The sequence below is a fragment of the Podarcis pityusensis genome (assembly GCF_964106645.2).
Source record: "Podarcis pityusensis genome assembly, chromosome: 14".
Lineage (NCBI taxonomy): Eukaryota > Metazoa > Chordata > Lepidosauria > Squamata > Lacertidae > Podarcis > Podarcis pityusensis.
The window spans coordinates 42,474,794-42,500,010 of NC_138039.1; the positions used below are offsets into that span (position 1 = coordinate 42,474,794).

At 46.8% G+C, this 25,217-nt stretch overlaps 1 protein-coding gene across 1 annotated transcript in view; it reads right to left on the bottom strand.

The window, feature by feature from the left end:
* Positions 1-23,961, bottom strand: part of GLDN (gliomedin) — a 36,887-nt gene extending 12,926 nt beyond the window's left edge. The window contains exons 1-6 of the mRNA XM_080980409.1: positions 23,603-23,961; positions 12,787-12,838; positions 9,235-9,252; positions 6,309-6,407; positions 5,015-5,161; positions 3,699-3,827 (exon numbers count right to left, since the gene is read on the bottom strand). Of these exons, the coding sequence (XP_080836535.1) occupies positions 3,699-3,827; positions 5,015-5,161; positions 6,309-6,407; positions 9,235-9,252; positions 12,787-12,838; positions 23,603-23,950 (793 nt within the window). The 5' untranslated portion in view covers positions 23,951-23,961. The remainder of the gene's footprint in view (positions 1-3,698; positions 3,828-5,014; positions 5,162-6,308; positions 6,408-9,234; positions 9,253-12,786; positions 12,839-23,602) is intronic.
* Positions 23,962-25,217: the final 1,256 nt, after the last annotated feature.

The window sequence follows — 25,217 nt, forward strand, 5'->3', positions numbered from 1 at the left end:
CAGAAGTATATAAGCCCGAGAGCTGATTGCAGAGGAACAATCTGACTGAGGAAGAGGTGAGTTTTGCTTCACTGGGGGGTATTTAAGCAGAGGCTGCTGAAATTGCGAGACTGAGATCCCTTCCATCCCTCGCCAATTCTAGCCTTGCCAGCAGAGTCACAGCAAGGAGAGAAATGGATGGATTTAGGCATCAGCATGGGTTCGCCGGAGGCCCCCTACCCACAAACCAAGGCTTACCTTGCAAACAGCTGCTCATATCCCTACCACTAATAATCTCCCTTTCTCCCCCTCCTCCTTCTTGTTCCAGATAAGACAGAAGCTAGACACAGCATGGGATGGAATCTGTGGGGTGCTAGTTCCTAGCGTGAGCTAATCAAGCAGCCCCCAAAATAGTACAAGGAGGAGAGGGCAAGAGCAATGTTCTCCTCTGCCATCCTTGAAGTGGCACAGCCTGTTCCGAGGACTGGAGAAGGACCACGTTCCCACTTCACAGGCTCATTACGAGGGTCCGTGTTAAAAGGAAAGGTGAAACACTCCAGAAATAGCACAATGGGAAATAGGTTCTTTATGGGACATTGCTTGAGAAGAATGTAGGAACATAAGAAGAGCTCATTGGATCAGGCCAATGGGCCGTCTAGTCCAGGATCCAACCAGCTGCCTATAGCAAACTGGTAAGCAGGGTGTGAGCACAAGAGCCTTCTCCCTTCCTGTGGTTCCCAGCAGCTGCTTTTTAGAAACATCTGGCCATGGTGGCATCTGGCCATGGTTCATTGCATGATGTAGTACTGTATTTTTCAGTGTATAAGGCGCACTCTATGTATAAGACGCCCCCTATTTGGGGGGACTCCAAGTTAAGAAAACACCCCTCAGCACTACCCGTGTATAAGACGAGCCCCAATTTTAAACCTAATTTTTTGGTAAAAACAACAACAACCCAGTCTTATACATGGGAAAAGATGGCATTTTCCTTTCCTGGTCCTGAATCTTCCAGCACTCAGCTCCATTGGGTGCCCACAAATGAGAGGAGGGAAACTTTTCTTTATCTGCTTTGGCTGGCTGACGTCCAATGCCCTTTTAAAATGTGCCAGGGAGCAGGGGGGCATTATTAAGTTGTTTTTGTTTTTATTATTATTTATTATTTTATTATGGGTTTTGTGTTTTTATATTGTGATTTTATGTTGCTACCCTGAGACCCGAGGGTATAGGGTGGTATGCTAATACTAATACTAATTTCTCCATACCATGCATAATTTTATAAACTTCTCTTTTAAAATAATTATTTATTCATTTTTTCAGATTAAAGTTTTGCAATCACATATCCAACATAAAAGCAAGATTCCAAAGAATCTCCTGGACTTCCCTCCTCCCCTTTGTGGGTCCTGTTGTTTATCATTTCCTCCTACATCTTTTATAATAATCCAAATCTTTTACATCTCCATCATGTCCAAAATTCACCATTATAAACTTCTCTCATGTCACCTCTTACTCACCAAGCCTTGATGACTCCAATCCAGAAACAGAAGAGGGAGAAGCAACACAACGAACTAATGTACTGGGGAGAACTCATCAGAAAAAAAAAACCATCAAAAATGATGACTAGACCAAATGTCTAGGTTGCTCAAAATGGCTTGTGGTCCAAGAGGATGAGCTGAAAGTCTGTGAAGCTGGTAAAGTACCAGGGCAGGACTTTGAGCCAGAGGTCAAGGACCCCACTCAGCAAAATGAGCAGGAATCCATCAGCAGGAATCCATCCAAATGCAGCAACAGAGCTCCATTTCCATCAGAAGTCAAGATAAAAGCACCACATTTGTGAGGCCAAGCTTTCCCTGGACCACCGATGAAGTTTTTAATTTAAATGCAACCTTGGCAGTTCCAGGTCTCTCGTTGCAATAATGAAAGCAAAGTTTCACTTTCAAAGGCTTCTTTTTCTGGACAAGGAAGCATTATCTGCCCTTCCTCCCTTATCTCTCCAAGTATGTCCACAGGGTTGGCCCATGCCTCCGATAAGCTCACTTCAGCCACACTAACGGAATTCCAGGTTGAAGGAGTGATGGAGGAGGGAAATGAAAGACAGTCGATAACCCTTTGCGAGATCTTTTCAGCTTCAGAGAAGCCATCGTCTCAATCGGCACTGAATGCTTAAAGAAGCATCATGCCACACTGAACAGTCCTAGAATAACAGAATTGTAGAATTGGGAGGAATCCCCCCCCCCAATCGTCATCTAGTCCAGCCCCCGTAATGCAGGAATCTCAGCTAAAGCATCCCACAAAGAATTCTGGGAAATATAGCCTGTTAAAGGTGCAGGGAGTGATTCCAGGAGGACCTCTGTTCACCTTAAAGGTAAAGGGTAAAGGGACCCCTGACCATTAGGTCCAGTCGTGACTGACTCTGGGGTTGTGGCGCTCATCTCGCTTTACTGGCCAAGGGAGCCGGCATACAGCTTCCAGGTCATGTGGCCAGCATGACTAAGTCGCTTCTGGCGAACCAGAGCAGTGCATGGAAACGCTGTTTACCTTCCTGCTGGAGCGGTACCTATTTATCTACTTGCACTTTGACGTGCTTTCGAACTGCTAGGTTGGCAGGAGCAGGGACCGAGCAACGGGAGCTCACCCCATCATGGGGATTTGAACTGCCGACCTTCCGATCGGCAAGTCCTAGGTTCTGTGGTTTAACCCACAGCGCCACCCACGTCCCTCTGTTCCCCTTACTGACCTACATTTTGCAGAGCTCTTAAACCATCAACCCCTCTTCCTAGTGAGCTTTGGGAATTGTAGCTCAGTGAGGGGTGTAGATGGGGGCCTCCTAGCAATCCTAGCACCCTTAAAAATCTACAGCTCTCAGCCTTCTTTGGGGGAAGCCATCATTGTTCAAAGTGGCATGATCCTGCTTCAAATGTACAGTCATACCTCATGTTGTGTTCGCTTCAGTTTGCGTGTTTTCGTCTTGCGTACTGCGGCAACCCGGAAGTACTGGAATGGGTTACTTCCGGGTTTTGCCGCTCGCACATGAGCAGAAGTGCTAAATTCCGCTTTGCTCATGCATGCGCAGAAGCGCTACATCGTGCCACGTGTGCACGCAGATGTGCCGCTTCTGGATGCGAAGGCTTCGAGTTGCGGACGTGTCTCCGGGACGGATTATGTCCACAACTCGAGGTTCCACTCAAGGGGCCCATGATTATCATTGCTTAACATGTCGGCATGTATGTCATGTGTTCCAGAACATATGAAGGGCACCTGGTGGAGCAAGGCTGTGCCACGATTGGACACAACCCTAAATGCTAAGACTTGAGATGCGGCAAGTTGGTTTGGAGGCTTCCTAAGCTTCTGAACCACCGTTTGGCCCCTGCTCAGATCGATGGGGTTCTAGCAGAAAGTAGACCCTTTACACCCAAAGTCTGCCCATGGTAAAGACGGAAATAGCATATCGTTAATAAAAATAACGAACATTTCTATTGCAGTTTCGAGTGTTCGAAGCGATTCTCGTGCATTATCTAGTATGTTACCTTTAGCACAACCCTGTAAGGTAAGCTACTATTATTGTCCCCTCTACTGCAGATGGGGGCACCGAGGCTGAGAGGAAGGGGCCTGCTTAAGGCCACCTCGTGAGTTCATGACAAAGGCAGGATTCGAACTCGGGACTCCCCGATCCGCAGCTCGACATTTTAGCTCAATATGCTACAGCATCACAAAGCACTCACCTGTACACTCTGAACTGAACATTTTCTCCTGAACCTGGGCCTTAGCTTTCCGCTTCCCAGGTGGCCCTGGAGGTCCTGGAGGCCCTGGGGGACCAGAGGGTCCTGGAGGCCCTGGCTCACCTTTTGCACCTAAGAGAACATCAAAGCAGAGGAGTTACCTTTGGCCAGTACATTTACAAGTTTGGCACATATCCCTTTGAGAGATGCTATCAAGTAGATTCACGGGAGGACAGAAGGTTATACAGTCATACCTCATCTTGCGAACGGGATCCGTTCCGGAGCCCCATTCACAACCTGAACAGAACGCAACCCGCGTCTGCGCACGTGTGGGTCACGATTCGCCACTTCCGCGCATGCGCATGGCATCATTTTGCACATCTGCGCATGCGCGAGCGGCGAAACCTGGAAGTAACCCTTTCCGGTACTTCCGGGTCGCCGCAGGACGCAACCTGAAAAGACGTAACCCGCAGCGTTCGCAACATGAGGTATGGCTGTAGCTTACCAGACCCAAGGTCCAAATTTAAACACCGCCATGTCCTATTTTGGGATGCCCAACACCATAATCTGAGGCTCTGCAGAGTCTGAACAGCATCGCTTGCAGCAGCTCTCCCTAACCTGGTGCCCTCCAGATGTTGCTGGACTCCAACTTCCATCAGCCTCAGCTAGCATGACCAATGATCGGGTGATGGGGGTCCAACAACATCTACAGGGAGGTGGCGCCAGGCTGCAGGGAGGCTAGTTTTCAGAACGACTGATCTTAACCAGCTAATTGAGGATACTCAATTCCGCAGCTCCACTTTGCACCCATTTTCATCTTCACCCCTGTGTCCATGCCTCCCCCGTCTCCTTTTGTGCAACCCCCCCATTGCACACAAACCACCCCCATGGTAACCTCTTGCATCTTACTCCTCCTAAAATGTTGCCGTGACTAAGCACTCCTTTCATCCAACTAGAAAGCCACCAGTGACACGGCACAACGAATCATACAGTGGGAGCTGCGTGACGACAGTCTTACATTTTTATGTATATAGGAAGAAAACCCTGCCAAGGAGAACACTTGATCACACCGCTTTAAAGCACATTTTAAAACATATGGTTTCCCTTCAGGAATCCTTGGAACTCCTCACAGAGCAACAATTCCCAAGACCCTTAAAAAACTAGAGTTCCCAAGATTCTTTTTGTGAAAAACCGTACAATTTCAGTGTGCTTTAAATGTATATGGGGTGGTTGTGGCCATTGCTTCAAGTAACACAAAGAGTTCGTTGATATGATGTTTTTCTATGAGTTATACATTCTTAGAGTGCCTGTTACCTCACCTTCTGCCATGAGTTCATTGTTTGCATCACCTTTGTCCCCCTTGGGACCCCTCGATCCCTTTTCTCCTCGCTCTCCCTCTTTCCCAGGCAAGCCAATTTCTCCAGGATCCCCTTTTTCGCCTTTCTCTCCAGGTTCTCCTTTCAATCCTGGTAGAAAAGAGGGAACATTCAATACCATTCTTGAGACGTGATTAACTACACCCAGAAGGGAATATCGTAGAACTGAGTGCCCTCTGTGGACATTCCAGAACAATGCTTTGTTTTTCAAGTTCAATCTATCATGTTTTCCCAGTGGGTTTGAGCTTATTTGAAGTAATTTTCTCAAAAGAAATAGCGTGGGGCTCAACTCTGCCTTGAGCTTTACGTCCAATGAAGAAGGAAATACACGATGGGCATGTTCAGAAAGCATGAGGTAACCACAGTTTACCTCAGACATTCTAGATCTGATTCCTGACAGGGGCAACAAATCCCTAATCTCACTTCAGGCTGGACCACATACATGCGCACACACCTCATTTTTTGAGACCCTTTCATCCCTTTCAAAAGTAAATAAATAATAATAATAAAGTGGGAGGGATGTTGGCAAATCTTTGGGGAGGGCCAGGCCCAATCAAAGAGCTATCAGGTGGGATGGGCTTACTTTTAAAGACAAGGGGAAGTTGTTTGTTTCCCTTTTTAACAACACCAACAGCAAAACTTTGCCATTCTTGCAGCCCTTGTGCTACAGACCTAGCTATCTCCCACATGGAGAGGGATTTTGAAATGAGACTGTTATGTACTGAGTTGAATAGGATCCAAAATGCAGCAGTCTGATTGGTCCTAGAACAATAAGATTCAGAATGCAGCGGTCTGATTGGTCCTAGAACAATAGGATCCAGAATGCAGCAGTCTGATTGGTCCACAGGAGCCACCCAGTCCAGCTCCAGGTGGAAGTGAATCCGCAACCTGATTGGCCTACAAGAGAATCCTGGAATTAGCCAATTGTGTGGGGCCCATTGTGTAAATAATGTATATAAAGCAGACATTCTGGGGGAACTCCCATTCCTCCTCACCACTATGAGCTGAATAAAGAGCATGAAATCCACTCTCGACTCCAAGAATATTTCAGAGACAGTGTTCAGACATGCAGTTTCCCACCTCCAGTCTGAAGTGGTACAGTCACCGCAAGAGAACAGCACCACATGATTTGTCTGAACTTCTTCAGAACTGCCTCCAAGGATTGAGGTGGGAAGAGAAGATCCAATAAAGGGGGAAAGGTCAGCTGCATATGTCATTCTCAAGTCCAAAAATATACCTGGTTTCCCTCTTTTTCCAATTTCTCCCTTCTGACCAGGGATGCCAGGATCGCCATCGGATCCGTTAAGACCAGGCAGTCCATCAAGCCCGGGAGGACCTGACAAAGTCAAAGAAATACATTTCAGGGAGTCCCACCCCCTGCACAGGATATCACATATCATCAAAAAGTATTTATTCCATTACTTTTCAAATTGCATTTACCTCTCACCCTTCTTCCCAGACCTGCTGAGCTGCAGCATTTATGGATTTATAGATTTATAAAGGGAATTAATTGCATCCCCCTCATTTTTATTAATACCATTCAAAGAAAGGTTCCTCAGTGGTAAATAAACAAAGGACATCTCATGCCAAATGAACATCAGAAGTACATCTAAATTAGCATCATATGTGCCCCCTCATTCTTTCCTCCCCCTTTTTAATTTGCAAAGCTTTATTTTGAAGTTAAAACAACAGTCTCGTAAGAAACACAGAAGAAAATTCTGCTTTCTTCTACAGCATAATGCCAAGTGTGTCATCAGTTTCATAATATCCAGAAATTTAACTGATAACATGTGGAACATATGGAAGGGGGGAAAGACACTATGGACTAGAAATTAAAAGCAGGCCTAAGCCATTGTGTTTGCCTTCCAATGGCTTGGAACGAGGAAAGTTAGCAGTTTTTGATGGTGCAATAATGCAGCTGGCGGAAGAGTATATTGAGATGCTGACAACAACATTCCAGAAATATGCTGCATCGATACCAACTTTGGGGGGTTCCTATGGAAAACTTAAAGGTTTCTATACTCCACAAGGGAGTAAGACCCACGGAACACAGCGGGGCTTCAGCGCTGAGCAAACCTACAGAGACTTGTACTATTTGTTCACAAAGACAGCTGTGGTGCTTTAGCAAGAGGGAAGGCCGAACCTCTCAACTGCAACTGAGACAAAAAGTTGCGCAGATCAGCCCAACGCCTGTTTATTTGGAAGAAGCCCCCACTGATTTAAATGGAAATTGGAGCCTGTTCACTCTCATTGCACAAGACTGGAGGGAACACAGTTCCATTGCTGCCTCTGCCGCACTCTCACATAGTCGTCCGTCCGGGTTTTCTGGAGGTTGTCAGCACCTGCTTCAGCGCATTAACTCCTGGAGGAGACCTCAGAAGCCTGCTGAGACTTATTCCTCATTGTGGAACTCCCACCCCACAGAAGTGGCCTTTGACCCTTGAGATGTGTGCTTTTACAACCCAGTGGGTGGCGCTGCGGTCTAACCACTGAGCCTCTTGGGCTTGCCAATTGGAATGTCAGCAGTTTAAATCTGCGCATAGCTCTGTCCCAGCTACTGCCAACCTAGCAGTTCAAAAGCACACCAGTGCGAGTAGATAAATAGGTACTGCTGCAGCGGGAAGGTAAACGGCGTTTCCGTGCGCTCTGGTTTCCGTTATGGTGTTCCGTTGCATCAGAAGCGGTTTAGTCCTGCTGGCCACATGACCCGGAAAGCTGTCTGTGGACAAATGCCGGCTCCCTCGGCCTGAAAGCGAGATTAGCGCCACAACCCCATAGTTGCCTTTGACTGGACTTAACTGTCCAGTGGTTCTTTACCTTTACATTTTTTTACAACCCAGCCCATTTCCGTGATGGCCATTTGTTTCAACTGTTTTTAATGAGGGATTTTATGTTGCTTTAGCCAGCCCTGGGACCTGCTAGAGAAAGAGAAGATACAGCTGCCACCGCTATCGTTAAGGTTGATCCAGAATCTGCAGCTACAGCAAAATGTGGCAACCAGACTGCCTCCCAAAAGCATGTTACAACATGGATGAAAGTGCTGCACTGACTGACGTTCTCCTACAGGGCTATGTTTAAGAATCATGTAAAAGGTAAAGGTAAAGGGACCCCTGACCATTAGGTCCAGTCGTGACTGACTCTGGGGTTGTGGCGCTCGCTTTACTGGCCGAGGGAGCCGGCGTACAGCTTCCAGGTCATGTGGCCTGCATGACTAAGCCGCTTCTGGCGAACCAGAGCAGCGCACGAAAACGCCGTTTACCTTCCCGCCGGAGCAGTACCTATTTATCTACTTGCACTTTGACGTGCTTTCAAACTGCTAGGTTGGCAGGAGCAGGGACCGAGCAATGGGAGCTCACCCCGTCATGCTAGTATACAATTGATTGATTGATTGATTGATTGATTGGATTGGCAGGATCTATTTTGTTTTTCTTTCTTTTTTCTTTTTTCTTTAAATTTTTTTATTAACAATTTCAACATAACAAATTATCAAACCATATCACTGAGATCCAGCGCCGAGGGCCTTCTGGCGGTTCCCTCATTGCGAGAAGTGAGGTTACAGGGAACCAGACAGAGGGCCTTCTCAGTAGTGGCGCCCACCTTGTGGAACACCCTCCCTTCCGATGTGAAGGAAATAAACAGCTATCCTATCTTTAAAAGACATCTGAAGGCAGCCCTGTTTAGGGAAGTTTTTAATATTTAATATTTAATATTTAATATTTTAACATATGATTGGGAGCTGCCCGGAGTGGCTGGGGAAATTCAGCCAGATGGGCGGGGTATAAATAATAAATAATAAATTATTATTATTATTATTATTATTATTATTATTATTATCATATTCATTATTTTCCCGCATTTTCCCCCACCACCCCCTTCAAACCCTCCCTCCCCCTCCCGAGACTTACCTCAGCTCCTCTCTCTGTGATTTCTCAGCACATATTATTCTCTGCATGTTATAAAATTATACATATCCTTACATTATCTATCTACCATGTTATCATAGTATACAATTTTCAGTCTACAGTAGTATACAAACAGGGGGAAGGGGAGGCAGGAGATAAACAGGGAAGGACAGTGAAAGCAGCTATTTCAGCTAGTGCTTAAGCTTAGAGACAGGATCCGTTGCATTGTGCTATGGGAACATACAGCAGAAAAGATATTACCTGGTATTCCTGGTGGTCCTAGACACATACAGAGAGAGACAGGGAGAATAGTCAGTGCATTCCAAACTCATTTCCAAAACTGGAAATAACACTCCAATGAATATCCCAGTACAGTGGTACCTCGGTTTACGAACTTAATCCATTCCGGAAGTCCGTTCTTAAACTGAAATGGTTCTTAAACCGAGGTGCGCTTTCCCTAATGAGGCCTTCCACCGCCGGTGCCCTTCCACCGTTCGGCTTCCGTTCGTAGACAGAGGTAAAGTTCGCAAACTGGGATACTACTTCTGGTTTTGGGGAGTTCCTAAACCGAATCATTCTTAAACAGCTCTGGCTGTTCTTAAACTGAGGTACCACTGTATCACACTGAAAATTACATTGAAACAAACAAAGGATATGTGTAACCATTTAGGTAGGGGTGGAGAAAATATTTCAGCCTAAGAGACAGGTTCCCTTCTGGGCAGCTTTTTTTGGAGGGGGCAGTGTCACATGTGAATCAAAAGTTTATGGCTAAATGAATGTAAAATGGGAAGATATTAATTAATTATCCCAGCACACTAGGTCTGAAACAACAATGTACATAAAGGACTACACACGTGAAATGGATTTCATATTTATAAGATGTAACAGAGGTGCTGTTTGTAAGTAGGAAGTAATAATAATAATAATAATAATAATAATAATAATAATAATACAGTCATAGCTTGGTTCTCGAATTTAATACATTCCAGGAGTCTGTTCAACTCTTGAAATGGTTCGAGAACCAAGGCGTGGCTTCCGATTGGCTGCAGGAGCTTCCTGCAGCCAATCGGAAGCAGAAGAGGCGGAAGTCATGTCAGACGTTCAGCTTCCGAAAAACATTTTCGGTTTTTGATCGTTTGGAAGCCAAAACGTTTGAGTTTAAAGGCATTCGGCTTCCAAGGTTCCACTGTAATCATAATAATGTGGTCAGCTGCAGGAATGGACTAACGACAAGTGAAGGATCAACTGGACATTAAATAAGGGAAGATGCAGCTATGGGAGGAAATGACTGACATATGTTTGCCACAGGAGCGGGAAACCTGATTTTAAGAAATTGTATTAAATTAAAGTAATTTGCTTTGATTTGTAATAATTTGGAAATTAATGAAAATAATTTTTAAAAGAGGATAAATGAATGTAAATTTACCTCTGTACAGCAGGCTAGTTGCTGTACACACTGACACTGTCACAACCCCCCTCTATGTCCTCTATCCTTCTCAAGGACACCTTGCAGCCAGGTGAGAACACTCAAGGAAGGTGTGAAATGAAACCTAAGTGGGATATGGCTTGGGGAGAGTGGATGTGCCTTGTGAGAGTCCCAGAGGAGAGACAGAGAGCTCAAGCCTGATGTTCCCCATTCCTGCTTTGAAATAAAGATGGGTAAACTAAGCCAGTTTGACTACAACACCCATCAGCCCTGACCATTGGCCATGCTGACAGGGGCTGATGGTTCTTGGAGTCCAACTTGTGGAGAGTCACATGTTTCCCATCTCTACAGGTTTTAGGCAGCCAGCAGTCCACACCCTCCTCCACAATTTGGCTACCAGTCTCTGAGTTTACACATGTACATCGGCTGAACATAAGATGGGCATAGCTGTAAACGTTTCCCCTTTTTTAAGGGAAATTCCCTTATTCTGAATAGGATTCCTCACAAGAAAAGGGAAAAGTTGACAGCTACGAAGATGGGAGGTTGGCAGCCTGAAGAACAGGGTGCAAATGCTCTAAATAAATAAATGTGCTCAAAAGTGAAATGAAAATGGCGGATTAACTTTGCGAAAAATGTTTGCCTCACCTACTCGAGAAGGGAGCATTGGTTGCTGCTGTATTTATGTGGGAAACTGCTCACAATACGCACAACATAATACTTTGAAAAATACAGAAACGTAATCCTTCCCTCTACCACCACCCAATTCAGTTCACTGGTGGCTAATCTTTCAAAACAAACAAACAAACTTCCTTCTCTGTTCCAAGCCCAGCACCCGCTTAAATTTCAGCCAGTTGCTCTTTTGACAAAGCATGCATTCCTCAGGGTAGTCTCATTGCAGAGGATAGTGGCACACTCGCTTTTTCACTCCTGCCAGCCAACATAATCCAGTCCTTTACACCTTTGTATTTTTGGTGCCTCCCAAGAAGCTCTCAGCATCTCGGTTTGCAGCGCACATGAAAACGGCACATGAGATCTGAAGGCCGTGCCAAAATGAAACAACGGAGCTGGACTAAATGGTGGCCAAGATCCTGCTTTAAGGCTTCCTCATTCCTGCTTGACTGTGGGGAACCTGAAACTAGCAATGGGCAAACTGATCAATTTCTGTTTCTAACCGTTTCTCATTTCGTCCAATCGTAAATTCAATTCTTCACATCTCCAAATCAGTTTGTGGGTTGTTGTTTTTTTAAGTCCTTGTGGAAATTCGCCAGCCTTTGCATGCAAGATGTGTAGAATTACGTAGCAGCGACTCGTCCCCATTGTATCTAGTCCAGGTATGAGAAATTGGACCTTCCAGATGCTGCCATCATCCCTGGCTATTCACCATGCTGGTTCAGCAACATCTGGAAGGACAACGGTTCCCCACACCTGATCTAGAAAAACGGACATCAAGTCATTGTTTATCCCTGAGGTCCTAGGCCAAAAATGCACTTGATGGACTGTGCTGGATCTTTATAGCCAACAAGCTCCATTTAGACCAGGGATGGGGAACCTGTGGTTATCTACACTGGACTGTGGCTCCCATTATCCTTGACTAGTGGGAGACCAAGGATAAATGAAGAACATGGAAGCCAAAGCTAATGGAAGCCAAAGGTTTCCATTAGCTGTGTTGCCTTTAGGAAAGCAATCCAAAAGTACCAGTAGTGCCATTTCTTTATCAGGACCAACCTGAAATATTGCAAACTCGCTTAAGTTAGCAGCTCCTTTCCCCCAACTTGCTGGCCTCAAGGTGTTTCGGACTCTAATTCCCATAAGCCCCAGCCAGCATAGCCAATGGTCAGGGGTGATGGGTTTTGCAGTCCAGTAGGAACAAGTTGCAGAAAGCTGGGTTAGAGCATGGGTAGGCAAACTAAGGCCCGGGGGCCGGATCCGGCCCAATCGCCTTGTTTTTACATGAGTAGAATGTGTCATTTTATTTAAAATGCATTCCTGGGTTATTTGTGGAGCATAGGAATTCATTCATTTCCCCCCAAAAAATATAGTCTGGCCTCCCACAAGGTCTGAGGAACAGTGGACCAGCTCCCTGCTGAAAAAGTTTGCTGACCCCTGGGTTAGAGAATGCCAATGCAAGTAGGCTGCAGCAAGGCATTCAGAAGTGGAGCAGGAACAGTTCCTCTCCCTCTGACCATATAAAAGCCATCAGATAGATAGATAGATAGATAAAATCAGCTGTATTTCCACACTTAGACATGCTCCTAGAAGACCCTGGTTTAGAGCAGCTTTGGGTAGTGATACTGGTGACAAATTTCTCCCACTGCTGTAGCAGCAATAAAATAGGCACAGACAGAAAAAAGGCCCCAGTTTGCCCGATCACAAATTCTCCAGCATACCTGTCAAGCACACTCCCTTTGTGCTGTTGCAGATCTCGATCATCACCCGGACCTGAAATCACAAAACACGGTATCTTTATGGCAGGGTGCAGAATGTGAGATTTAGACAGCTTCCTACCATTCTAGCACATCAGAATAATGCTTTAAAACAGAGTGTGCCACGACTCGAGATAATTTAATGCAGAAAGGCTGCCCTCAGCTCCAAAGCACAAATCCATGGAGCCCAGCTCTATCAGTTGCTGCTGGTCAAAATGGATTTATGACATTTCCAGGGTGAGAGGCAATCTGAATGTCTACATGCTTAGCTTGTTCCCGTAGGAATCCAGAGGTTAGACAGGGCTTTGGTGTGATCCAGCAAAACTTGTCTTATGTTCCTAAGAGGTTGCCTGCTGCATCTCTGCAAGCTTAAATACTCTGAGTTCTTCCGATCATTATTTTTTGGATCAGGGAGTTGGAGAATTCAGTATCCTTCTGCATCAGGAATGAATGGTCACTCAACCACTCCCAAGGCATAGACTAAGCATGATCTTCAGAGGTGGCTGCCCATTGTGTCTCTGCATGTCAAAAAGCCCAACTTTGCCACCTTCCAACCAGCCTCTGTTGCTGCAGGAGGAGATGGTTCTGCTGCATCTCTGTGCCTTAATCCAATCACACCTAATGAAGAGATACAGAGTAATTCTACATCCTTGCTGGAAGATCCCTGTTGTGTCTCTGCTCGAGTCACTGTTCAAGGTAAACCTGCCAATCAGGAGACAAGTCTAGATCTGCAACTCATGTTGAAGCCCAGCAAGCGTGAGGGGGCCACTAAAGGCAAGTTGTCCTTTATAACTTGAGGCCCAAATACAGTATTAAAGATTTGCTTTCCAAGTGTGCCAGACCAAACATTTTTGAGTGTACGAGTACCCAGTCGAGCTGCCCCTCTGCTTGCAATTATATAGTAAGCTGGAAGGGATCTCAAAGGCTCTCTAGCCCAACCCCTGCCCGTGATCTACTGATACAGCATCCCTCTTGGGTGGCAAACCAGTCTCTGCTTGAAAACCTAACAGGAACAAAAATCCAGTTTCCAATTTGAAGTGGATCTGTGATCTTTTATTAACTATTAATTCATGACTTCTTTTCTACAGCGGTGGTGATAAACCTCAGGACTGCAGGCAAATCGTGGCCCTCTAATCCTTTCTATGTGGCCCTTGGAACCCCCTCCCAGGCTGTACTCCCAATGTATTTGAACTGATAAGCTGGACGGAGGACAGAAGAGAGCTGGGGGGGGGGCATATAGTGGCCCACTGCACCAAGGAAATAATTTAAAGGGATGAATGCTGGTTACTTTTTGTACAGACATCATTGCTGACAAACCAGGGAATGTAGTGTTCCAAAGGAGGGTAATGTTAGGACAAGTGTCAAAATGCAACCTAAGCTCATTTTTGAAAGAACACATTGGCCTTAACTGCTAAGGCCATGGGGGGGGGGGTATGTTTTTTAATCAGGCATCAGAAGAACTGGGTACCATGCTCCTACTCATTCAAAGCATAAGCACCAGAGTGAACTCCCAGCAACTCTCCAATGTTATGACTTGTGATATTGTGGCTGGGAGGAGAGTGTGCCCTCCATCTGTGCCCTCCATCCTAACCCCACTCCTTTGCTGCTGCAAATCTCAGACCCTCCAAGTGCCCCTGTTTTCCAGGGACAGTCCCGGATTTACAGAAGCTGTCCCTGTTTCTTATTTGACCCCGGAATTTCCCGCTTCTCCTTAAAGGTAAAGGGACCTCTGACCATTAGGTCCAGTCGTGGCTGACTCTGGGGTTGCGGCGCTCATCTCGCTTTATTGACCAAGGAAGCCGGCGTACAGCTTCCAGGTCATGTGGCCAGCATGACTAAGCCGCTTCTGGCGAACCAGAGCAGTGCACGGAAATGTCGTTTACCTTCCCGCCAGAGCGGTACCTATTTATCTACTTGCACTTTGATGTGCTTTCGAACTGCTAGGTTGGCAGGAGCAGGGACCGAGCAACGGGAGCTCACCCCGTCACGGGGATTCAAACTGCCGACCTTCTGATCGGCAAGTCCTAGGCTGTGTGGTTTAACCCACAGCACCACCAGCGTCCCTCCGCTTCTCCTTAGGACATCCCTATTTTCTTTGGAGAAATGTTGGAGGGTATGGAGTTATGCAACCCCTGAGCCAAGGAGATAAGTAACTACACAACCTTTAGAAGACATCTGAAGGCAGCCCTGGATAGGGAAGTTTATAAACGTTTTATGTTTTATAATATTTTTATATACGTTAGAGTGGCTGGGGTAACCTAGTCAGATGAGTGGGGTATAAATAAAATAATAATAATATTGATGAAATAATATTGGTGGAATAGGACATCCCTATTCTCATCAGAGAAATGTTGGAGGGTATGAAATCTTCAACTGGGGAAGCCAACACAATGTCCTGTGGGTGCTGTTGGACTCCAACTCCCATGAATCCAAGCCAGCATGGCCAATGTTGGGTACCTGGGAGTTTGAAGTAGGGAGCCCTGGAAAGCTGCCTTCTACCAAACCAGACGAGTCCATCAGGTTCAGTATTGTCCACACTGGTGGGAAGTGTCTCTCCAGGATTTCAGACAGGGGGCAGCATTCCCAGCCTTACCTGGAGATGCCAGGAATTGAAAATGGGACTTTCTGCATGCAAAGCAGATGCTCTCCCACTGAGCTATGTGCACAGAAGCAGGATTTATAACACTATCATTTTCACATCCCTCTTTTCTCCCCCTGCTACCATTGATGCCATCCTAGTTTTGTGATTGTTCTCCTGCCCTAAGTACATCCATTAAAATGAAAGAACAGGTTTATTCTGAGAAAGCTTTAGCTGGGTACATGTCATACATCATCATTATTGCTATTATTGCTGTTATTGCTATTATTGCTATTATTGCTATTATTGCTATTATTGCTATTATTGCTATTATTGCTATTATTGCTATTATTGCTATTATTGCTATTATTGCTATTATTGTTATTAAACAACTTACAAATTAAAATATATGGCAAATATACATGTCTGTAAAAGGTAAAACATAAAGGACCCCTGGACAGTTAAGTCCAGTCAAAGGCGACTATGGGGTTGTGGCGCTCATCTCGCTTTCAGGCCAAGGGAGCTGGCATTTGTCCACAGACAGCTTTCCGGGTCATGTGGCTAGCAGGACTAAATCGCTACTGGTAGACCATGATGAGTGCCAGAGTGCATGGAAATTTATCCACTTGCACTGGGGTGCTTTCGAACTGCTAAATTGACTGGAGCTGGGACAGAGCAATGGGAGCTCATCCCATCGCGGGGATTCGAGCCCCCGACTTTCTGATTGGCAAGTCCTAAGCTCAGTCCCATACATGTCTATGTAGGCTTGTTTAAACAAGAAAGGTTTTAGCAGGTGCCTAAAACAGCCCACAGAAGGAGTTTGCCTAAGATCCATAGGCAGGCATTTCCAAACAGTTCATATCACCCAGGAGGTTATCCTGCATAACAATAACATAATCCTATATTCTGTACAACCACTGAAAACAAGGATGGGGCACCTGTGGCCTTCCAGATGATTCATAGAATTGCAGAGAGACCCTGAGGATCATCCTGCCCAACCCCCAGCAGTGCGGGAACAGGCAGCTATCCCATATGGGGATCAAACCTGCGACCTTGGCATTATCAGCACCATGCTCTACCCTGCTGAGCTATCCAGGTTGATGTTGGACTCCAACTCCCATCAGCCCCAGCCAGCATGCCCAATGGCCGCTGATGATGGGAAGTGTAGTCCAGCAACATCTCAGGATCCACAGGCTTACCCCACCCCAATTTAAAAGGTACTGAAGGATCCGGTTCTCTTCTGCATCTAGACACACGACCCATGTTTGCCTTTGGGAAACATTTTGAGCCTCTGCCTTTGGACGGGCTTGAGAAAAGAATGTGAGATTATTAGCACGCCCTATCTGGAACACGAGCAAACTCTGCTCAGCGACATAATACAAATAAGGTTGATGAGCAAGGAATTTTGGACGCGCATCAAAGTGCTCCTCTCACATTCCACGCGGCGCTTTTCACCGAACTGAGAATGAGTCATTTACTACAGATTCGGGCTTCTTTGTTTTGCACCGTCGTCCAATCTATAGCCATGCCAGAATATCACGACTGCCTTCCAGATTCCTTGCCCTCTCCTTTTTGCTTATTTTGCTTTCATTTCCATGCTTTTGTTCACAAAGTCGGGCGACTGATTGCTCACTCTTTGCAGAGCTTCTTCAACGAAAACACTTTGTCAACTGGCATAATCATAGCGAGAGTCTATTAAGAGAGAGCGGGAGAGCGGGGAGTGGGGGTGGAGGAGGTGGAATTTGTCCTGCAATTTGTTTTGACACAAAAGAATGAATCGAGGGATGGAAAAATGGCCACTGATTTTTCGTTGTTGCAATACTTGTCTCTAGATCGGGAGCTACTGAAGACATAGGAATGCACCCAGCAAAAAGGATGAAAGCCTCTTTCTTTTACTCATAGAATTTCCACACCACTGTTGCCAAGCAAAAGACAGGGGATATAGCAAAAAAGCAGAAGATTTATATGATCTGAAGAAAAACCAGAGTATGAGACGGGAGGGGAGTATAGGACAGGATAGAGGCCTGCAATGGACCCTCTACACTCAGCCCACACCTACAGCATACATGTAAAACACTATAACGGCACTTTTAAACAGCCATGGCTTCCCACAAAGAATTATGGGAGTTGTAGTTTGTTCAGGAGGCCAAGGGTTGTCAGGACACACACACACTCCTACAATTCCCAGAGTTCCCTGGGAAGATGGTTTGATTGCGAAGCCACTCCAGCAACTTAATATGTGTAGACACAAACTAACTGAGATTTCCCACCCACTCCCAGGATCTACACAAAGTAGAACAACACTGGGAAACAGCTTCAGGGGAACACTGACGGCTAGCTAGAGAGCAACTAAAACTGAAATATACTTGGAGTCGAGAGTGGATTTCATGCTCTTTATTCAGCTAATAGTGGTGAGGAGGAATGGAAGTTCCCCCAGAATGTCTGCTTTATATACATTATTTACACAATGGGCCCCACATGATTGGCTAATTCCGGGATTCACCTGTAGGCCAATCAGGTTGCGGGTTCACTTCCACCTGGAGCTGGATTGGGTGGCTCCTGTGGACCAATCAGACTGCTGCATTCCGGATCCTATTGTTCTGGGGCCAATCAGACTGCTGCCTTTTGGATCCTATTCAACTCAGTACATAACAAAAACCAAATCGTCTTCTGTTTGTTTCCCCCCATCTTTTCCATTTCTTACCTTTTGCAAGAACATCTGCAGAACAGATGACGTTAGCTTTGCAATTTTGAGAGCTTGATCTGTTCTCTCTCTCTTGGGGGAGGAAGATGAAGCAAAAGCAGTGAAACACTGGCTCATCTGACAGCCTTCACAAGTGTCCCAAGAAATGTGCATGAGGAAACTGCCTTACATGGAACCAGACCAGCTCATTGTTGTCTGCACTGACTGACAGTGGCTCTCCAGGATGTCTTCCAGACTCCCTGGACCTGCCAGCAATAGAACTAGGACTTTCTGCATGCAAAGGAGATGCTCTAACCACTGAGCTGAGGCCTTTAGCAGTCCTTTAAAATGCAAATGATGGTCCCTAGCTTTCTGGCTATGTAATAGGAATGATCTAATGAAAGGGTCTGAACAGGTGAGATCTTATGGAGTAATTTATGCAGGCTTCTGTGGCTTCTCTGGCACTCACAGGGTAAGGAGACAAGAGGAAGCAGCAAGCATGGAAAGCAAGCACGCCTTGTAGTGGTTGGCGTGATGGGGAACAAAAAAAATTCAAAATACATATTGTGCGAAGACTTAGATTTCAGAACACCTAATGCAAGCACCTGGCTCCATGGTACTTGATACCTGAGTCTGGACAGAAGCTCCACCAAGCAAGACATGTGCAATAGAAGTTCTTCCATCCTATTTATACCCACCTTTAAAATTAATGAATGGATAAAATTGCCACTCAACTGTATTCCTCCCCCCCTTTCCTTTCTTGCATTTTTAAAGATCTGCTGGTACAGATGACATTCTTCGCTGCCAGTTTTATTCTGGGTTCAGATTTCATTTTGCATTTCACTTTAAATCACCCTGAAAACTTTTTCCATCGAATATTGGCAATTAAATACAGAAAGAGCCGCCAGTTTACACCCAGATCTGGCACCTGCACCTTTAACCATCATTTAGTCTGCAGCAATTGGAATGTGATGATGCTCCTTGGACAGTAGCAAGACTATCAATGGCCACTAGCCCTGATGGCTGTTTTCTACCTCCATAGAGACATTATGCCTCTGAATACCAGCCTCACTCTATGTGGGGCTGCCCTTGAGACTGACCCAGAAACTCCAGCGGGTGCAGAATGCCGTGGTGAGACTCCTTACGGGGTCCTCGCTGCAGGATCACATTCCGCCAGTGCTATGCCAGCTGCACTGGCTCCCGGTGGAGTACAGGATCAGGTTTAAGGTGCTGGTTTTGACCTTTAACGCCCTATACGGCCTAGGACCCTCGTACCTACGGAACCGCCTCTCCTGGTGTGTCCCACGGAGGACCTTACAGTCTACAAACAAAAACATCTTGGAGATCCCGAGCCACAGCAAGGTTAGGCTGGCCTCAACCAGAGCCAGGGCTTTTTCGGCCATGGCCCTGATCTGGTGGAATGCTCTGTCACAAGAGACCAGGGCCCTGCGGGACTTGACATCTTTCCACAGGGCCTGCAAGGCAGAGCTGTTCCACCAGGCCTTTGGCCAGGGCACAGCCTGACCTCCTCTCTCCTTCTGTCATCCTCATAGAACTCTAGCCCGGTGGTTGCCATTAATTTGATTCTGAACTGATTTTAGAATGTATTTCAATTAATTGACTGTGATTTTATGTAAATTGTGCTATTTTTACTGTTGTTAGCTGCTCTGAGCCCGGCTTTGGCTGGGGAAGGCAGGATATAAATAAATTATTACTATTATTATTATTATTATTATTATTATTATTATTAGAGTGCTGTTCTGCTTGGGTCTCGCTTGCAAGCTTCCCATAGTCATCTGGTTGGCCACTGTGAAAGCAGAATGCAGGACTAGATGGGGCTTTGGCCTGATTCAGCAGTCAAGCTCCTCCTCCTATTATTATTATTATTATTATTATTATTTTATTGATTGAATTTATGTACTGCCCTATACCCGGAGGTCTCAGGGCGGTTCACAGAAAAGATCACAATATATAAAATCAAAATAAACACAATAACCCAATAACAGTCCCCCACCACCCAAAGTGCCACATTTTAAAAGGGCATAGGATGTCAGTCAGGTCAACCAAAGGCCTGGTTAAAAAGGTGTAAAATGAAGGCACCAGGTGAACTTCCCTGGGGAGAGCATTTCACAGACGGGGAGCCACTGCAGAGAAGGCCCCGTTCTTGTGTTGCCACCCTCCAGACCTCTCGAGGAGGAGGCACGTGAAGGAGGGCCTCAGAAGGTGATCTCAGGGTCTGTGTAGGTTCATATGGAAAGAGGCGGTCCTTGAGGTATTGCAGTCCTGAACCATTTAAGGCTTTATAGGTCAAAACCAGCACTTTGAATTGGCCCTGGAGACTAATTGGTAGCCAGTGCAGTTGGACCAGGATCAGTGTAATATGCTCAAACCATCTTGCTCCGGTGAGCAGCCTGGCCGCTGAATTCTGCACCAGCTGAAGTTTCCAGACTGTCTTCCTATGTTCTTATGGCAAGCTTCCAAGTGTTGCAGATCATTAAAGGCACAGAAGCCTGGGCCAGTTGACAACTCTCTAAACTGAGTGTCAGCTGTAGACAAGTTATGACTATATAATCGCTCAGACAACTGTTGTGTATCTTGGAAGAAAGTTCTGGTTTTGTTTTTACTGCAATGCAGTTTAGGATTAGATGGCATTTGCACACCTTGTGGTTCTGTCTTAGGATACAAAATATCACACAGCAACTGATAATGCTACAGATAAAGTATTTTATGGGGGAAACATTGAACAGATCATAAATTCTATCACTGTCAAACCATCTCCCTGAGTGTGCATATAAGTTATCATAGAATCACAACACTTTTCCAACCCCCTGCAATACAGGGTTAAGCAGCTGTGCCTCATGAAAATCTGATCTAACCCACCGAATCAAAGCTTCGTAACGCAAAATCTCTCTTTGGATTTTCTGCGCAACTGATAAGATCAAATTCAGCAGATAAGGTTGGAGCTTTGCAAGACACAGCTGCAGAACAACCAGAAAAGTTCTTGGACCCAGAGGAATCAATCAGTACACAATATAATCAAAATACAGGTCAAGCAAAAGTATGGATGAGAGTGGTATAAAGGCAGAGTGTGGGTTTTCGGATAGTTTGCTAAGGCTGTTGATTCCTCCAATGAATCAGAGGGTTTGGAGGTGCTTAAAGCTACAGGGCTGTAAAGAAAAATTAAGAGGTGATGCCGTTTTAAGTAAAAACGTAAAGGTAAAGGACTCCTGGAAAAGACCCTGATGTTGGGAAAGATTGAGGGCACTAGGAGAAGGGGACGACAGAGGACAAGATGGTTGGACAGTGTTCTCGAAGCTACCAGCATGAGTTTGACCAAACTGCGGGAGGCAGTGGAAGACAGGAGTGTTTAGTCGGACACGACTAAACAACTAAACGACAACAAAGGACCCCTGGACGGTTAAGTCCAGTCAAAGACGACTATAGGGTTGTGGCACTTATCTCGCTTTCAGGCCAAGGGAGCTGGTGTTTGTTCACAGACAGCTTCCCAGGTCATGTGGCCAGCATGACTATACCACTTCTGGAGCAACGGAACACCGTGATGGAAGCCAGAGTGCATGGAAAAGTCATTTACCTTCCCGTCACAGTGGTACCTATTTATCTACTTGCACTGGTGTGCTTTTAACTGCTAGGTTGGCAGGAGCTGGGACAGAGCAATGGGAGCTCACTCCATCACAGGGATTCAAACCGCCAACCTTCTGACTGGCAAGCACAAGAGGCTCAGTGGGTCAGACCACAGCACCACCCGTGTCCCTTACAGAGAATTTAAGAGGTGTTGCTGTTTTAAGTACTGCTGTTCAGCTGATGTTTTGGCTCACCTTGGCAGTGCAGAACAAGCTGTCCAAAATACCAAAGTGCCACCAAAATCACAACCTGGAGATTGACTCTACCCATTTAAACCTAGGGAGAGGGAGTTGCAGCATCTGCAACCTGCCCCCTTCCCTAGCCCTCTCCTCCAGCCCCTGCTGTGTAGCACACTTGGAGGTCTTGCACAGCACAACAAAAAGAGGAACATGGGAAGTTGCATTGTACTGAATCGGACCATTTAGCTTGTGTCTACACTGACTGGCAGTGACTCTTTGCGGTTTCAGAATAGAAGTCTTTCTCCGTCCTGCATTCCAGGGGTTGGGCTAGATGACCTTTGGGTCCCTTCCAACTCAACATGAGTACATTATCCTACCTGGAGATGCCAGGGACTGAACCTGGGAATTTCTGGCCAGTGGCGTAGCGTGCGGGGTGCAGGGGGGGCCGGCCGCACCGGGCGCAGCATCTGGGGGTTAGGGTTAGGGGGCGCAAATCCACGGGTTAGGGGGCGCAAATTACTTGCCTTGCCCCGGATGCTGACAACCCACGCTACGCCACTGTTTCTGGCTAATTAAATCAATAGGGTTTTTGTTTTTTGAAAAAATGATACCCTGCTTATGGCTGCACACAATTCAACAGTTATTATTAAGGCACTTAAATATACACTCTTTGGCTGGTATCCTGCACATACCCAGGTTGCTTAGATCCAACCTGAGCACAGGCATGTGAATGGAAGAAATCCTCTAACAGGCTTCAGATCGCAAAATTCAACAGGTGGTGCCTTTCTGAAGCGTGGCATGCAGAGACAGGGAAAGCTGTAGCTGTCAAGCAACAGGAGCCTTTGACACAGGGGGTAATGCTAACCCTGGATATTTCAGGCCCCCCACCTTCACCAAATATCGGGGCCTTCATTCCCCCTTGCCATCTTTATCTGCTGGCCTCGCTCCGGTGCCACGAAGAGCGGCCGAAATCCAACAGGGGGAACTTTCTTTCTTCTTCTTCTTTAATGCGTTTTCTGTTTTACAATTTAAAATACTCATTTTACATCCTTCAGATATCAGTGACTTCCCTTCTTCTCTTTCCTTGGTTCATTTTACATATCATAAATCCCTGCATATTTTACAAAAACTATGCCATTCAGTATTCCATTATTGCACCCATCAAAACTTGGTTTACACTGTTGAATTTATCTTAATGCTGCCAGCGTTTTCAGTTGTGCACAGTTATTTTCTCTTATTCTATACGTTAAGTCTGCGAGTTGTGCATATTCCATTCTTCTTTAGTTGGGACCTTGCTCGTTTTCCATTTTTGGGCTAACAAAACGGGGGCCGCAGCAGCAGCATACATAAATTAGCTTTTTTGAAACCTGGGAATTTCAGTCTGAATTATCCCCAACAGAAAGGACTCTGGTTTTTTCCAGTTCATTGTGGATCATTTCCCAATAAACCTTTACCCTAAAAGGGTCCAACCGGGGGGACTGATTTTCTGCCCCTCTCCATAGCGCAAGCTGCACCTGTTGGATTTCCGCTGGCTGCCGCACAGGAGCTCTGCCAGTGCGGAGTTGTGGGTAGCAAGCCTGACCTTGGGGTCAGATAACTGGAGCTTTCCAAGCGCAGATTTCTCTCTGGATCTCTAGGGAGAAACCCAGTCTCGACCCCGACCCCTCCTCCCCCTCGACAGGCCAGAGCGCCCCCTACCGGCACCATGGAGTAGGTCATCATCATGAGCATGTCCTCGTCCTCGGCGCGGATGTGGCTCTTGGCGAGGGCGCGCCTCCGCTGGCTCCTCTTGTCGCGGCCGCCCGGCGCTTGGGCGAGGCCGCCGTCCGACGGGGTGCCGCTGTCGCGGAGGTGCCGCAGCGCGCTCGGCGGAACCTGGGGCTGTCGCAGCTGCGCCACCTCCTCCTGGGTCGCCTGCAGCGCGGCGCTCAGCTCCCGCCACTGTCCCAGCAAGAAGACGGTGCCCGCGGCGCTGAGCGCCGACAGCAACCCGACGGCAGCCAGCGCGCAGCACAGCGCCCGGCTGCCCGCTGCCTGGCCCTGCATCGCGACGCCCGACGGACCAGGCGCTCCTCGCTGGGACAACTCGGCCGGGGGTGGCAGGGGGCTCGGCCGCGACGGGGAGGCGCTTATGCCCCGTGGGCGGCTGGCTCGCACCGTCGGGGGCGGAAGGGCAGCGAGTGGCGGGCGCCCCGGCGCTGGGAGGGACGGAGAGAGGCTGGCCGGGACACGGGCCAACCCAGCAGGCGAGCCCGCGAGGGCGAAGGCTCCGCGGAAAACACGTGTCCTGCGGGCAGATGGATCGAGCCCTGACTGCTCCAGACTGGGGTCTTTAGGAAACCCTATAGAGTTTGGAAGGGACCCCGAGGGTCGTCTAGTGCAAACCCCTGCAAAGAACCTCAACTCCATTCTACATGACAGACAGCCATCCAAGCTTTGCTTACAAACATCCAGAGAAGAAGAATCCACTAACTCCCAAGGAAGTCTGTTCCCCTGTCAAGCAGCTCTTACCATCACAAAGTTCTTCCTGATATTTGGTTGGAATCTCTTTTCTTGTAACTTGAATCCATTGGTAAAGGTAAAAGGTAAAGGACCCCTGGACGGTTAAGTCCAGTCAAAGGTGTCTATGGGGTTGCGGCGCTCATCTCGATTTCAGACCAAGGGAGCCGGTGTTTGTCCACAGACAGCTTTCCAGGTCATGTGGCCAGCAGGACTAAACCTCTTCTGGTGCAACGGAACACTATGACAGAAACCAGAGCGCATGGAAACGCCACTTAACTTCCTGCCACAGTGGTGCCTATTTATCTACTTGCACTGGTGTGCTTTCGAACTGCTAGGTTGGCAGAAGCTGGGACAGAGCAATGGGAGCTCACCCCGTCACGGGGATATGAGCCTCTGAGCTTCTGATCAGCAAGCGCAATTCATTGGTACAGGTCCTACCCTCCATAGCAGGGGGAAACAAGTTTGCTCCATCAATGGTCAAAGATGGCTGTCATATCTCCTCTCAGTATCCTCTTTCCCAAGCTAAATATACCCAGTTCCCTCAGCCGTTCCCCATAAGACTTGTTTTCCAGATCCTTGATCATCTTGGTCACCCTCCTTTGCTCATGTTCCATCTTATCAATATCCTTCTTAAATTGTGGTGCCCAGAACTGGACATAGGACTCCAGGTATGGTCTGACCAAGGTGGAGAGCCTATGACAGGCAGCACAAGCAGCACTGCACTGGACGGACGAGTCATCCAACTAGACCAAAGGCAGTTTCTGTGGTTCCAAAGGCTGTGCTGTCCATCTGAAGTTATTTATTGAATTTC